Genomic DNA, 17,109 nt, shown 5'->3' on the forward strand with positions numbered 1-17,109 from the left:
ATGTTTCCCAGTTATTCTGTGGACTCTCCAGATTACAAGCAGCAGGGTGTGGAACATCAGACCTGCCAGATTAATGCAATCCACTAGAGCAAATGTAACAATCACAAAAAGGTAGGTAAATTAACTCAGTCTATAACTATAACTTTTTACAAGTAAAAAGAACTATATTATCAAATGTGTTCACTTAAAATGGTGAACTGCACCTGAGAATTGACTTTAAGTAGGCAAATATTCACCAAAAATATAGCTTAACCACATTTTAGCACTCAATATCAAAAAGATTCCATGTGTAAATCTTTTTCTGATATATAATTATATAATCAATTTGTACTAACAAAAAAGAATACTACACCATAACAATTTTAGTTAACAAAATACCAATTCATTTAACTTTTAATAATGCAGAACTAAAATCATCTCTAAATGTTGTCTATAGTGTAACTTATTTACTATTAAGCATATGGCACAAAAAAATGCATAGTTAAGTCAAAAGTAAGTTCTACTCTGATTATAGTATCATATATATTAAAGATATACTTACAACAGAGAAATATAAAAATAAACTGACAGCAATGATTCATACTTGAAAAGTTTATACCCAAATGTTAGCAAAAACTGTAATTACAGTGAATAACTGCAGTGTATTCCAAAACATTCGTATTCAGATATTAAATATTTACAATATGCAAAAAAGATTCTATTAGGAACAGGTGTTATGGAAAATGAAACAGTCCCTATAAGCTTAAATCTGTGGTAAGGACAAATATAAATGACCATAGTATCTGCCACGGGATACAAAAAAGCAAAGTACTATGACAGTTTGAAGAAAGAAAAGATTAAATCTAACAGGATGGAGGAAAGAAATGCTCAGTTGAGAAAGTAACATCTGAAATTATGAAATTATTTATAACAGTAAAATAGTGGAAACAAACTAAAAGTTTATAAAATGAGAAAGGTTTATATAAATTATAAAACATTCATAAAAAATATCTATGATACATTAAGAAAGCAGGTTATAAAATGTTAATATATGATTTTGTTTTCTTAAACATATATATGTGCTTTATGTCTAAATGTATCAAAAAAGTATGGAATAAATTAAAGTAATACTGCTGATTACTTCTTTGTACTTTTCTACATGGTATGAACTTTTGTTCAATAAGTATATATTATTTTTATAAAATCTGAAAAATATCTTTTGAATTTGAGACATGAAAGGCATATTTTCTGCATGTTTTAAAGTCAATGTCATTATTTACTAAACAAGATTTTCAATGTATTGAAAAGAAAAAGTACAAGACTTATAAATCTGAAAGGTCAATGTTTCAATTTCCAATCTTCCCTCTCTAATCATGTGACCTTGGGCTATTTCCTCACTAGTAAGACCTGAATAATAATACCTATTTTACAGAGTTACAGTGCGGATTGAATGAGTAATATATGTAAAATGCCTTTAAGTGCAGTGCCTAGAACATAAGAAATATTAATAAACATCAGTTCCTCTCCATCTTGAAAAAATAATATGCATCTGAGTATTTAGAAAGTGGTGAGAGGGCTTCCCCGGTGGCACAGTGGTTGAGAATCCACCTGCCAATGCAGGGGACACAGGTTCAATCCCTGGCCTGGGAAGATCCCACATGCCACGGAGCAACTAAGCTCGTGTGCCACAACTACTGAGCCTGTGCTCTAGAGCCCGTGAGCCACAACTACTGAGCCCGCATGCTGCAACTATTGAAGCCCACGCGCCTAGAGCCCGTGCTCCACAATGGGAGAAGCCACTGCAATGAGAAGCCCGCTCACCGCAAGGAAGAGCAGCCCCCGCTCACCACAGCTAGAGAAAGCCTGTGTGCCGCAATGAAGACCCAACACAGCCAAAAATAAATAAATAAATAAATAGAATTAAAAAAAAAAAAAAAAAAAGAAAGTAGTGAGGAGTGGTGAGAAGACTAAATTCATTTCCAAGCCCAGCTTATTAATTCAAAAACAAATCTTCACTTGACCACTAAATAAAGAAGCATACAAAAATCTCAAAATTGGGAAGGACCTTGGTATTCAACACACATAATCTCTCACTGTAAGTTGAAATCTCCATTCCAAGAAACATCCATGCCTAAAAAAAAAATACCTTCCAAGCTTCAGTATAACAACAGTGATAATTTAACAGTTAATATCTACTAAGTGCTTACTATATGTCAGGTACCTGGATAACAGAATTATCTTATTTAACCATCACAATAACTTTGTGAAATAGGTACTAATGATATCTCTGTCTTTAGGTAAGGAAACTGGTGGTAGGTGATAGAGTCAGAATATCAACCAAGACAGGTTGACTCCAGACCCCATATTCACGCACTGTGCAAACTGCTTCCCCTTGAAGACTGCAAGGGACAAGTCTTCCAAAGACCAGCTATTAACAATAGTTCTTCATTTTAGAGGGATCATCCTGATCATTAGTCAAAATCTACATGCTTATCACTTCCTCATACAGTTCCTCTGGAGTACTGACATGTCATTTCTCATGATGGTCTTTTTCTTAATGTGTAACAAGTAATTCAACAATGAGAATCAGATACCTGAATTGTATAACTTTTAGAATTAGGAGGGGCTCTAGATTATTACTTAGTACAGTCCCATTGTTTTACAGATGAGTAAACAGGCTCAGAGAATTTTAAGTAATTTGTCCACAAGTAATTAGTTGACAATCCAGTGCCTGAAACAAATCCATGAACACTACCTCACCTCCCCCAAAGAGTATAAGCTCCTTGCAAAGAAGCAATGTGCTGAAAGCGGAGAAGGAAAGGTCAGATTTTGTGAATGACTGTATCATAACAAAGTATGTTCATAAGGAACATAATTTCATTACTGGTGAAATTAAAAGAAACTGATTTCTTTAAACACCACCTTTGGGCCTCCCTGGTGGCGCAAGTGGTTGAGAGTCCGCCTGCCGATGCAGGGGATACGGGTTCGTGCCCCGGTCTGGGAGGATCCCATATGCCGCGGAGCGGCTGGGCCCGTGAGCCATGGCCGCTGAGCCTGCGCGTCCGGAGCCTGCGCGTCCGGAGCCTGTGCTCCGCAACGGGGGAGGCCACAACAGTGAGAGGCCCGCATACCGCAAAAAAAAAAAAAAAAAACACCACCTTTTTTCTCAGTTTTAAAAGTGTACTTTTTACACTGCTCATTTAAATTAGGAAAAAGAACAATTTGATAAAAAGCCTAAGAAAATTTAATACTTACCCAATTATCATGTGCTTTTTTCTCATGAGAAGTAATCTGAAAAAGAAAGTCATTAAAATAGTACTGATAACAATTTTTTTTCAGTAAAAAACATTCACACCTACCACTATGATTTAGTACGCAACTCAAACTTAAAAATAACTCAAGTATCTCTAAAAAGTCAGCAAGTAACATTTTAAAGCAAATTTTCATATACATATGATCTACTATTATACTTTTAAATAAAAACTGAATGTAAAGACAACTAAAATTTTTGTCTAGTAACATTTCTATTTTACACTATTATCAACTACAATAGGAGGTGCCAATTAAGAGACAACTAGCCAGACTACATACAAGTCCCCAATGCTGATATGTTTATTTATTTATGCAACCCCAATTCCCAAATCAGCAGCAGTTCACATGGCAACTTGAAACAATATCTCTTGTTCCAGAATCTCTGCCTCCCTAGAAATGTTCCACAGCCATTTGCAAAACCTCAAGAGAGTAACTATACTCCTGCATCAAAATAGATACCAATTCAAACAAATCACAGCTGTTTTAAGTCACACACACACACATACACACACACATGCACGCACATACCTGTCCTTGATAAGAATGAATGGTTCTCTCCAATTCTTCTTCTAGATCTTTGGCTCGCTTTCTATAAAGAACAAATAATCATTCTACTATTAACATATACTAAGAAATGATAGAACACACTATCTCTACTGAAAATATTAATTAAAACACCTAGAGTGCTTTGTTTCATGTAACTCTAGAACTCCACATGTTAATCACCTTTACGAGGTTCTAAAGTATATTTTTTCCTGATATAATTTCAACATTAATTAAGTTTTAGGAGTACTACTACTTGGGTTTACCTAAATCAAGATCATGAAAAGATTAGATGGTATACTGGCTCATTTTTATTTTTAAGAAGCATAGTATTGGGAGATTTATTCAGACTTCATATAATCTTAATAGAACTCTAGGAAATTAATAATCTGTAAGAAATAAATTGTTATTTATTACCTTTATAAGACTAAAAAGACAATTCCTTCTTTTGGATAAAATTCAAGCTTACTCTTCCCAATGTAAAATGAAGTATCACAACTATCTGGAATACTGTTGAATCTTGCCACTTATTTTCTCTGGGTTTTTATTATATCTATTATTTTACCTTAGCTCAGTGAGGATTGAGCTAAGGTAAAAACCAGACTTATGGTCTTATAAACGCTTCTTCATAACTTTAATTAAGGCTTACTCTCCTTTTGGTGGCATACTTCTCAAATTGATTAACATTATATACATTCTTCCCCATGTGAACCAAAGAGGAAAGACCTTAAAATTAATCACATTCATAAAGTTCTTAACATTAACATAAAATAGGATTGCTCATATTCAAATCCAACTAATGTGAGAGATTTAAAATTGCACACACTGAAAGAAAAGCTTTTCCTTTTTACATTTTCTGTATAATTGCATAATAGCAAGACATCTAACTGAAAAATAATGAAACAAAAATATGTGGGTTTTTTTTTTTGGTTGCTTTATTATTTTTTCTGGTATTGGGCTTTTGGATACTCTTCCCACCTCAAAAGAAAGGGGTAAAATATATCCAATACCTATAGGTCTCCAGCTCTTCAGCTGCATGGCTGATCTTTTCATCTGCTTTGGAAAGTTTCTCCTCTTTCTCTAACCGGTAGTTTTCCTCTGCTGTTAACTTCCTTAAAACAAAAAGTGTTTTATTTCTTTTATTATATGTCATAAAATAATCAATAATCAATTACTGCTTCCCATAAAGTAATCTGCAAATACCAGTAAAAACATCACATGCAAGAAAAAAAAAACGTACCTGAGTGTGGAATTTAATATTATAAACTCAAATTGTAAAGCACCTTGTCTAATACAGTACTAGTAATATAGAAGTTTCAAGAGTTTTCTATAAGAATTTATCACAGAAATGAGATTACCAAAGGTAAATATTAATAAAAAATATTATGACTATATTATTTACCAAGCTTTCTAGTATAAAGAAGTATTACATTTATTAGACAAGAAGTCACCAACTAATGAACTATGTTTCAATAATTTTTAAATTGGTTGTTAGTTGTTAAAATAGTGATTGGGCTTCCAGGCCAGGACACACACACATGCGCACACACACACACACACACACACACACACAAATGAACCCAAAGTAAATAAAATTTAGTGTCCAACTTACTACTTCTACTTAACGATAGCTAATTTAATGAGCCCTTGAGCATGTGCCAGAAACTCTTCTTTCACCTCTCTATATATTATCTTATTTATCACAACAGCTCTACAAGAAAGGTACTATTGGGCTTTCCTGGTGGCGCAGTGGTTGAGAGTCCGCCTGCCGATGCAGGGGACACGGGTTTGTGCCCCGGTGCGGGAGTGGCTGGGCCCGTGAGCCACGGGCACTGAGCCTGCGCGTCCGGAGCCTGTGCTCCGCAACAGGAGAGGCCACAATAGTGAGAGGTCCACATACCACAAAAAAAAAAAAAAAAGAAGGGTACTGTTTACAAAAAGAAAATGAAGCCCAGAGATACTAAATAACTAGACCAAGACATACAGTCAGCAGTTAGTGACTCCATTATACTACATTACCCATGTTGTTTCACACGGTATCATTAATAACACTGGTCCCTCAAGATATACTTGTTGAAGGCCACAGGAAAACGTATTTGGAGTCCTAACTGTGGATGCCTCACCTTTTTCATGAGCTTTGAGGAAGAACATGACAAACCACTGAAGAAATTCTACATGTCAACAATAAATGTTTTATATTCCACACACTACATTACCTATTGCTTAGGAAGCACTCCCACACTCAATCGTTTCACAGGTGTTATAAGAAAATAAGTCATCTCCTTAGGAAAAGCATGAAAGTGTAGTGGGCTTGGAGATGGAAGAGAGATGTGTTCTTCCTGTAAAGACTGTATGATTAAAAATGGCCAGAAATTTATGACACCCCTCCAGTTGAGAGGTAAAGTCTATGAACCCTCCTCTTGAATTTGGGTGGGCTCATAAACGATGGAAATTGAGAACTGAAAACATTTCAAACTAATGAATGAAATTGCAATGTGAACAACACACACACAGCTAGGATTTCTGCTCAGCTTCCCATCCTTGCTTTGAGTATCTACAGAGAATATTTTTTTCTTTGAAAGTTTACACATCACTCATTAAATTTCTATAATCAAACATATATTCTTTTGTTCAAAAGATACACTCAAAAGTACTCCTTTCACCTCAAATAATCCCTGTTATGTCCAAAATTTACTCACAGTATCTTTCATCCTAACCTAAAAAGAAGGACTCATTCCTAGGTTTACTGACAGAAACCATGAGGCTACCCTCATGGTAGCTCTTCCATTTAGTGAAGTTTATTTCTCTTTTATGCCTGGAGCAGTCCTAAGTGGCCCAGAAGTCCATGATGAATAGAAAGGTTGTAAATTCTGAACTGAATCCAAAGCATGATTGAAGTACACACCTTGGTAGTCAAAGAGCCTAACAAATCACCTAGCATCCTGATGTCAGTGAAGTTTTAATATTCTCTATGAGTTTCCGAACACATACAATAGAATCTCATTATTCCCGCTAGTTATGGTCTATAAAGTCACCACAAATCCTAAGTTAGCAAATACTGCTCCTAGGGGAAATACAGGGTTAGATTCCTATGAGCTCTGATCACAGCACTTTGATCATTAATACATAACCCTGTTGTATGTGTTTCTGGTTAAAGACACCTTATTTAATATGTACTGCTGATTCATAACAAGGAACTCATGGCCCACAGCATTATAACTCATGCCTGAACAAAGTTTATCTGCACATGTATTTTCTCTAGAAGGCGCACCCCTGCCTTCCTGCACTTAGCAACGCTAGACAGCACTTCAGTACTACACTTGGGGGCCATTTTAAACAGCTAAATCACCTAAAAAATAAAAAATTAAGATGTGGCCCTAAATAAAGAACACTTGTTTACAGAATGAGAGCTGAAACAAGAAGGCAGAGTTCTTGTTCGACCTCAATTGGGAACATCCACACTGGGCAGTTCAAATTTTCTGCCATTCTGTGCAAGTCTGCAAATGACCACTAAAGTTTTGCAAGTATTGATTTTCTTTTTAAAGATTTTTTTATATACATGTTTATTTATATTTATTTATTTTGGGCCGTGCTGAGTCTTCATTGCTGCGCGTGGGCTTTCTCTAGTTGCGGCAAGCGGGGGCTACTCTTTTGTTGTGGTGTGCGGGCTTCTCACTGCAGTGGCTTCTCTTGTTGCGGAGCATGGGCTCTAGGCGTGTAGGCTTCAGTAGATGCAGCACACAGGCTCAGCAGTTGTGGCTCATGGGCTCTAGAGCACAGCCTCAGTAGTTGTGACGCACTGGCATAGTTGCTCCGCGGCATGTGGGATCTTCCCAGCCCAGGGCTTGAACCCGTGTCCCCTGCACTGGCAGGAGGATTCTAACTGCTGTGCCACCAGGGAAGTCCCACAAGTATCGATTTGGGGTTACATATAAATTTTCACAAGTAGGTGAATTTACAAATACAGAATCTACGAATAATGAGGATCAACTGTAAAAACTTCCATTAAGTTACAGAGGCTTGAAAGTCTGTTACATTTTATTTCCTTTAATGACAGAAAAACATGTGATATAGTGTTATTTGGAAATCTGGTGTCTCCAGATATTTTATTTCCTTTAATGATGAAAAACATGTGATATAGTGGTATTTGAAAATCTGGTGTCTCCAGATAGGTATCTCAAGGGTCTTCTGTGTATCTATGCATTCAAGCATCAGCATACATACACATACACACACACACACACACACACACACACACACACACACACACAATCTTTCACTACAATATATAAAAGCACTAAACATATTTATTCATATATTCAACAAATACTTATTGAATAACTATCATGTGCATAGTTTCAGGCACTGGGAATACAGAAGAGAAGAAAATGAAGTAATTATCTCATGGAGTTTACATTTAATGTGGGGAAGATTAAAAAAAAAAGATAATCAATCATCAGAGGACAATGAAGAAAGATAAAGCAGGATACAAGATAAGGGGATAGGAAGGGGCAGGTATTATTTTAGTTACAGTAGCCAGGGAAAGATTCTTTGAGGTAACATTTGAACCTAGACTCAAGTGAAATGAAGGATTGAACCTTACACAGGGGAATAACCACTCCAGGCAGAAGAAACAAGTGCAAAAGGCCCTGAGCTACAGATGTGCTTGGCATGCTAAAGATCATCAAAAAGGCCAGCATGGCTGGAAGACAGTGAGGGAAAAAGAAAATGAATAAGTTAAAATTAAAGAGGTAGCAACAGGCCAGATCTTATAGGGCCTTGGAGGCCATGATAAAAGCTGTGGATTAAATTCTGAGTGTGATGTGTAGGCACTTGGAATTTCCAAGCAAGAGAGTGACAATACCCATAATTTATGTTTTAGAGGGCTATGCTACAGAAAACACATGAGGAAGTTAAGAGTGGAAAGATGGAGACCACTCATGAGGCTACTGCAATAAACCAGGTACTAAGAGATGATGCCTGGGATCAGAATAGCAGTGTGGGAGGTGGTGGAAAGTGGTCAGATTCAAGACATAGGAAAGCTGACAGAATCTGACAATTGACTGAATGAAAGAGAGAAGGCAAGGACGGCTTAAGCACCTGCCCTGAACAGTTCAGCAAATGACACTGCCTTTTACTGAGACAAGCAACACTTGGGCTGCAGCAATTTACACAGGAGAGAGGAATCAGTTTTATATATATACGAGATGGAATTAATGGATAGTTCAATTAGTAAGATGTCCACCCAGATTCCCAGACCTGCAATATTGGGAAGTTTAATTAGCAATAATTTGCTGACTATTTATTAGAAGTTAAAGAGGATTTTGTGAACCAGTCTGAAAGTCTACTATCATTTGTATTTTCTTCCTTGAAGAAAAATGTGTCAAAATCAAATAACTTTCTTAAAAATAAATTAATGAAAAGCAACCCAGTCATAAATTGAGAACTGTGAATAATCACATAAGCTGCATATGCAACATTTTTAAGCTACTTTACTTCCCACTCAGTGGAGTCACCAACATAATTTTTATTACCTGTGAAGTGTCATTTCATTTTCTTGATACAGTTCAGTCATTACTTTAAGTTTCTGCTGAAGTTTTTGAGTCTCACTTTCAAACTGTGTATTTTCTGACTGTAAAGATGCTTGTTCAGTCTGGAGATTTTTAATACAGTCTACAGAAAAAGTTTTTAAATCACAATTAAAGGAGCAAATATTCTGAGTTGCACAGTAACATTTCATAAAAATAAAAATTACCAAAAATAATTAATAAACTAAATTCTTTGCAACAGAAAATCTATAAGGTATTTTGTTCACCTAAATACCTTTTAACATTTTAAAGAGCTATATAAATTATTATACATTATTTTATTATTTAAAGATTTCCTTTAAAAAAATTTTCTAAAACCTTCAATATTCTAATTCTAGCATCTAATTTTCAGTCTAGGAGAAAAAAGTCACTAAAATTCTCAAAGTTTTGGTGATGAGGGTTTTGAAGGCAAATATTTTAGTTCAATATTTTCCATGAAACTACTTCCACATGATGAATAATGCATGTTTTTATCTAGTAAAAACTTTATCCATTAATAGTTAACTTCAACCCAGCCTCTTTTTAAGCCAAAATTTTGATATGTGTTATAAATCAAGCCAGAAATTTGGATCTTCTGATAACAATGCTCCAAAGTCTTGCTAGCTTAAACCATATCAAGACTGGAAAGAAAAATACCAACTTTAGCTTTGTTTCAACCTAAAAGAATTATCTATTGAACTAAAATTAACAATTCTAATTAATTATGAATATTTTATAATTAGTGCAACCACTGTTTTTAAAACCTTATTACTCTTCCAACATAAGTTAATTCAACCCCTCTAAGACTGAGGTGATATCTCCCCCAAAATGTGTATGAATCACCACTATACCATATATCTTAAAACAAGGCAAAACACTCTGCCTAAAGAGGGCCGTTTCAAAATCATACTAACAAGCATTAAAATTTTATTAATTACATGTAATAGTATATAATTATTCTACAACATCTATTAATTAAAGGTACACACCAAAATGACAGTTAAAGAAAATACCTTAACATTAAATGATTAAATGTGCAGGAAACTGTCCACATCTGTCTTTCCACAGAAATTTTTAAATCTATGTCAGTTAAAAAGTGTTGACCTACGCTTTAAGCCATTGCCACTGTTAAGTCTTAACAATTCTTAACAAGCCATTGTTACATCATTTAACTGACATTAATGTTGGATATTATCTCTATTAAAATTGGATCATCCCGGGCTTCCCTGGTGGCGCAGTGGTTGGGAGTCCGCCTGCCCAAGCAGGGGACACGGGTTCATGCCCCGGTCCGGGAGGATCCCACATGCCGCGGAGCGGCTGGGCCCGTGAGCCATGGCTGCTGAGCCTGCGCGTCCGGAGCCTGTGCTCCGCAACGGGGGAGGCCACAACAGTGAGAGGCCCGCATAACGCAAAAAAAAAAAAAAAAAAAAAAAAAAAATTGGATCATCCCTACTTAAAAAAAAAAATTAAACAGTTAAATCTTCATTATATTTTTGTACTTCTACCTTAACTATTTTGTTTCAAATCCTCTGTATCTTAAAAGAGGACTGTAAATGATTACCGAAAAAGGCAAGATCAGAGGAGAAACAGTTTAGAAGAAAACTTGCCTGTTATGAATAGAAGATCAATTACAGAAATTTATCTTTCATGACCCATTAAAAAAAAGAAAGATTTGGAAGAAGCATACAAACACAAAGTCTCCAAATACTACTTTTAGAAAATAATAATTTGCCAAGAAATTTTATTAAGTGATGGGGTAACTGGTGAGCAAATTCCTTGCTATTCTAGCACTTACTACAGTTCCTCACTGAGAGCCTGTTAATGGCTTCCTTGAAAGCAGGCTCCACATCTTTTCCTCCTGTAAATCTCCCATGGCTTTTAGCACTATGCTTTACATATAGCAAAATGTTATTTTTAAGTTAAAATTAATGTTTTTCAAAATCCAAAAAAAATCCAACTACCAGTATCGTGTGAATAGGGCAATGATAATTTTTTAAATAATCTGTATCTCTGGTGGTTCAACCTTTTCAAAAAGTGTCTTATTATAAATACAGTTCACTTATTTTAGAAATTTTTGAAAATACAATTAAGTACAAAGAAAATAGAAATCTGTCCCGTATTCAAAAAGAATCATGGTTGACATTTGAGAATGTCCTTCCATTATTTTTTTATGCTAACAGTTACGGTGAATTTTTTTTTTTTTTACAAAATGGAATGTTACTTATATCAACTTTAAAAAATGTCAAACCTAACTAACTGCATTTGTTTACTTTAGGAAAAAAACACTATCAGCAAAATAAATAAAAATCTTTTCAATTAAAAAAAAACTTCAGTTCTACAGGTCTAACATCATTCCTGTATGTGCTAATATAATATGCATGTACATTAAAGGAAAAAACTATTCTGTAAAAAGTTCTGTAAAATACAGTAGTACCACTACTAAAAATCAATTTTGCAGTTAACAAAGATTTTTTTTTAACATCTTTATTGGAGTATAACTGCTTTGCAATGTTGTTAGTTTCTGCTGTATAACAAAGTGAATCAGCTATACGTATATATATATCCCCATAACCCCTCTCTCTTGTACCTCCCTCCCACCCTCCCTATCCCACCCCTCTGTTAACATTTTTAATTTGCTACTTTTTAACAACTAAAACCATACCACATGTATGACACTGAAATTCAAAGGTAAGTAGTTTTACATGTTTTTTAAAATAATGCCATTAATTTTATATAAATATGGAGAAAAGGATATGGCTTTACCAACAACAATAAAACCTCATGACTAACTTTTCAGATAACCAACAAAAGTAAAAAAAAAATCAAATTGTATCTCCCCATAATTGATTCAATTAATGTACCATTCTCTATAAGATGTATTTATTTAGAAAAACTTTATAAGTATGTAGATTACCTACCTGTAAGCTCTTCTTTTGTTTTATCAACTTTGGATAATTGAGTGTAAATTTGGTTTCTTTCTCCTTCTAGGGTTTTTAAAGAAGCTCTTAACTTCAAAGAATGGGAGAAGGAGAAGGAAGAAAAGCAACATTAATCAATTATACCAAAAAAAACCAAAAAAATCTCAACACACCATCCCAATCCCTTGAAGCTCTTTTACACTCTGATGAAATTATTGCCTAGACTACACAAACCAACAATGTAGCTTCCATCCTGGAAAGTTAGCAGTCATCAATAGTTGTAAATCTCCAAACAGGAACAGAGAAGATCAGTGACAGATGCTTGAATAGTAGCTATTTGCTTTCAGCACGTAAGATTTTTTTTCATTTTTTGTAGTTCTGGGGTTTTTTTTTCCCCTGCAGTGGAAGCTTTGGAGTCTTAATGACTGGACCGCCAGGGAAGTCCCAGCACATAAGTTTTGATTAAAGCAACCTTCAAACTACATTACCAAGACTTCACATAGATCAATAAAGATCAGGATACCACTACTAGGATGAAAAAGGTTAGGGATAAACCACAAGAAAATGAATCTAATACCTACTTCTCAAAATAAGATATTAGGCAATAGGGGATCAGAAAATACTGAGACCAGAGGATGAAGAATGCATAAAGAGGGAAGTATGGGAGAATATATAGTAAACATTCTTAATATATTCCTTATCCAAAGAAATGAGTGTATACCTTGAAAAATTTTATGATAAATTCGAAAAATTAACAATATAATTTTATAATAACAATAGTTACTATAAAAAAAGAAAAAAGCAATTGAAGAAAATTCTGATCACTTCTAAAAATTCTATCACTTCATGGTAACTATAAAATGGACTTTTAAAAGTTACTAGGAAATATGGATGTTTATTTCTTTCTCTATATTCTTTACATTTCTGTAATAATGCAAACCTTAGCAGCATGAATCAGTTTCTTCAAAGCTCCTTTTGGTTGATTATCTATAGTGAAAAACAAAAACATAATAATAAATTGAGAAAACAGTGCAATGCCACAACAGACATTCAAATGATTTTATTAGTTCACTCAAGTAGAGCCTTATAATCCCTCTTCTTGCTACAATAAAGAACTTAATATAAGGCAGAAGAGCCTCGAACCTGCTCCCAGGAAGCTAAACTAAAAAAGCACTGGAAGTACCACAGTATCATCTAACAAGGTTCTTCACCACTAACTCCAAGAACAGAGTTATAACAGGGATTTGGTATTCACCTAAATCCAGCCCACCATCTCAATTATTCTTAGAATCCTTCAGCACACAAAATATGAGTGGAATTATACTCCAAATTAAAACATTAAAAAAGCATGAGTTTTCTCATTAGAAAAAGAATTATTTCTTACAAAATAAAGCAGAAGTGAAAAAGTATAAACAGAACTATATGTATTTACTTTAAAATGTACTTTTCTTCCAACACATTAATGCTATCATCAAAGAAAATCTTTTTAAAAATCACACCTTCTCCTTAATATTTGTTAATTATACAGGGGATGGAGGGAGAGAAAAGAGAAAGGGCACAAAAGTCAGAAGAACTATCATTGGGAGAAACTGGATGAAGATACATGAGACTTCTCTGTACTGTTTTTACAACTTTCTGTGAGTCTATAATTATGTCAAAACAAAATGTTCTTTTTTTAAGTCAAAGGAATTGTTTTGAAAATACACTAGGTGGCTATAGCGAACCTAACTTTTGCTGAGTTTCCAGACTGCAACCAGCAATGGCAATAAGAATTTGGGATGGCCAAGATTAAAGTACTGTAAACATCTGAACCATCTAAAAAAAAAGGTATCCTGAGGCGTTCATTTATATAACACTCGTTTTTCAAACTACTCACCCAGCCATTTGATCAGCTTACAGTACAGGGAAAAACAGGCATGGAGATGATTATGATGCAATGTGAAGAGTGCTGTAATGTACAACATATAAAAAGAACAGAGAGGGAGAAGACTGAAGGTCTATCTGAGGGGCTGAGAAAAGATTTACTGAAAAGGTGTTATCCCAGCCGAAACAACCATAAGGGATAGTGAGAGAGGGACAGGATATTACACAAGTATATAAAGAACATGGTGCACATGGGGAACTAAAAGGAAATACAAGAGCCAGTCATCGTTTTCGGTAAAAGAGGATAAGTCATGACTTAATACCTAAGTCCGCACCATTCCCTGAATCACTCTTCATTTCCAAGTTATCATCATCTGTTATGTCTTCTCCAAGCACAGCAGCCCAGTCTTTCATCTTTTGTAAGCGCTCAGTCAGAGACTTGACATTTAGCAAAGGGGGAAAAAAAGAGAGAGGGTAATACCTTATACTAACAGCTTTACAACTTCTGAATGCATAGTTGTAGTCTAAAAATCAATCCACATAGATGACGGTACAGGAGCTCTTATTCTCCACCTGGCATAAAATATGTAAACACTCTCAAAAACTAACATTTATTTACTATTAAACTCTGCAAGTTAAAAATCAAAACTGGTTATTCCTAAATCAAAAACAATACTTGATAATGGCCCATTTTTGCTAAAAGTATCACATGACTATAAAGGAACAAAACATTTCTTACATGATGTTTCTCACTTGCCATAGTAAGAGTGGTCATTAACATGAGAGTCAATTTTGTGTGAAGTCAAACAAATCCTCAAGTGAGGTACGTGATATATGAAAAAATCACAGATTTCACAGATACAATTTATTCAAGTAAACAACTAGCTGAGGAGTTCAACTGACATAAAGAAAAGGAAATTATAAAAGAGAATCTGAATTGGAACGTTAGAGGTTTTCCAACAGTACTTTTTTGAATTTTCTTAAATAAAGGAAGATTTTCTTAAACCATAGAGAATAAAATAGACTGTCCCACATATTTCTGTGGAAGGACCCACCTAAAAAAACCCATTCTGCTCTACAATTTCCACCCTTCGATCTCCTCCCTCTTGAGTTCCAGGCACAAATATCATGGCCTACAACTTTGAGTAGAGCTTGAGATTAGCATCTCATTCTTGTTCTGTTAGGAAGAGTCCCAAGTTCTTTAGTAGAGTAAGTTTAGGAGAAAAAAATAAAACAACAAAACAAATAAAACAACAAAAAAAATAAAACAAATTATGAATACAAATCCTAAAGATGGAATCTTAAAAACATCCTTAGTAGCAACGTAAATAGCATAAATGTATAGCTTTCAAGATAAAAACATCCACTTCACTGCGCAGATTACAGAATGTTAATTGTACAGCTTATTACTTAGTATTTACACTTGAGTATCTGTTTGCAGCTTGAAAGTGTAAGATTTAAAAGGGTAGGCAGGTGGACATATATACACTACCAAATGTAAAATAGATAGCTAGTGGGAAGCAGCTGCATAGCACAGGGAGATCAGCTCAGTGCTTTGTGACCACCTAGAGGGGTGGGATAGGGAGGATGGGAGGGAGATGCAAGAGGGAGGAGATATGGGGATATATGTATATGTATAGCTGATTCATCTATAAAGCAGAAACTAACACACCATCGTAAAGCAACTATACTCCAATAAAGATGTTTAAAAAATAAATAAATAAAATAGAAGGGTAGGCAGGAAAAAGTGGTAGGAGGGAGAGACGGGGTGTAGGAAAAAAAAAATCAACAAATCCGAATAGTAATATCAACTATTTTATTCCTATTGGAGTCAAATTTCAATTAGATTTACTTAAAGTATTCCTCTCTGTAAAAGTACATATAACAGTTAATCTAGTATTAAAGACATTCAGCCAATACACATAATCTCATTTGTCCATTTTATAAAATTCTTTCCAACCTCTTCTTATCAACAAAAAAAGATGGCAGTCTTAAGATAAAAGGTAAAATCCAATATCCTTTGTCTCTCTTCACTAAATACCTAGGCTAAAATACAGAGGAGAGAAGAAAAAAGGACACAGGGAATATAAATGTATATATACTACAAATCTACAAAGTCTTCAAGGAACATTAGGCAGCAAGGATAACAACACTGGTACAAATTGGAATGTATATGCCCAAAAGTACACTTCTTCAAATTTGGCCAAATAAATTATCAAAATAAAAGCTGCTAAAAACAAAAATTCTCAAATTTCACAAATTAGTATAAAATTCTAGCTTAACTCATTCACTAAACCAGTAGGGTCATTTACCTTAATCTGATTTTCTTTATCACATAGAACTTGTTCCACATGTACTTTGGAGTCTTCGAATGTTATTTTCTGTTTATTAAGTTCATTCACTTGTTCCCTCCATTCTTCAGCTTCTTGTGAAAGCTAAAATTCAAACCCCAAATAAAAAGAAAAGCAACTCATATTATCCATCATACTTATGTGTAGGTACACTTATTTATATATCTAAGGTGTATCATTAATAGAACCTCACAAAAAGGAAAAGTACCTCATATTATCTTATCATACGTGGGTGTAGATGCACTTATTTATATACCTAGGTGTATCACTAATAAATATACAACACAATGTGTTACTGAGAAGGGAGAGAGAAAGGGATGGGGGGAAGGAGAGAGGAAGGAAAGGAGGAATGGAATGAGGAAAGAAGGGAAGGAAGGAAAGCAGGAAGGAAAGAAGGGCCACTGTTTTCAAAGAACTTTCAAAACAGGGGTAAGGCAAAATAAGACACTTAAAACAATCTTCAACTGATTTACATAATAAACTTATATCAAATAAAAAGCGTTCTAAGACAAGCATATTTGTTAGCTTTGGCCATTCCTTACCATTCCTTATATCCCATATAACATGCCATACCTT

General features: G+C 34.6%; 1 protein-coding gene across 5 annotated transcripts in view; it reads right to left on the reverse strand.

Moving 5' to 3' along the window:
• MIA2 (MIA SH3 domain ER export factor 2) overlaps positions 1–17,109 on the reverse strand; it is a 111,919-nt gene that overhangs the window by 27,079 nt on the left and 67,731 nt on the right. For all 5 annotated transcript variants that reach the window (XM_060096284.1, XM_060096285.1, XM_060096287.1 and 2 more), the window contains 8 exons: positions 16,495–16,617; positions 14,506–14,620; positions 13,260–13,306; positions 12,320–12,410; positions 9,369–9,507; positions 4,845–4,946; positions 3,820–3,880; positions 3,235–3,270 (listed from right to left, as the gene is read on the reverse strand). In XM_060096284.1, the coding sequence (XP_059952267.1) occupies positions 3,235–3,270; positions 3,820–3,880; positions 4,845–4,946; positions 9,369–9,507; positions 12,320–12,410; positions 13,260–13,306; positions 14,506–14,620; positions 16,495–16,617 (714 nt within the window). The remainder of the gene's footprint in view (positions 1–3,234; positions 3,271–3,819; positions 3,881–4,844; positions 4,947–9,368; positions 9,508–12,319; positions 12,411–13,259; positions 13,307–14,505; positions 14,621–16,494; positions 16,618–17,109) is intronic.

This window comes from Mesoplodon densirostris, chromosome 4 (assembly GCF_025265405.1).
Source record: "Mesoplodon densirostris isolate mMesDen1 chromosome 4, mMesDen1 primary haplotype, whole genome shotgun sequence".
Lineage (NCBI taxonomy): Eukaryota > Metazoa > Chordata > Mammalia > Artiodactyla > Ziphiidae > Mesoplodon > Mesoplodon densirostris.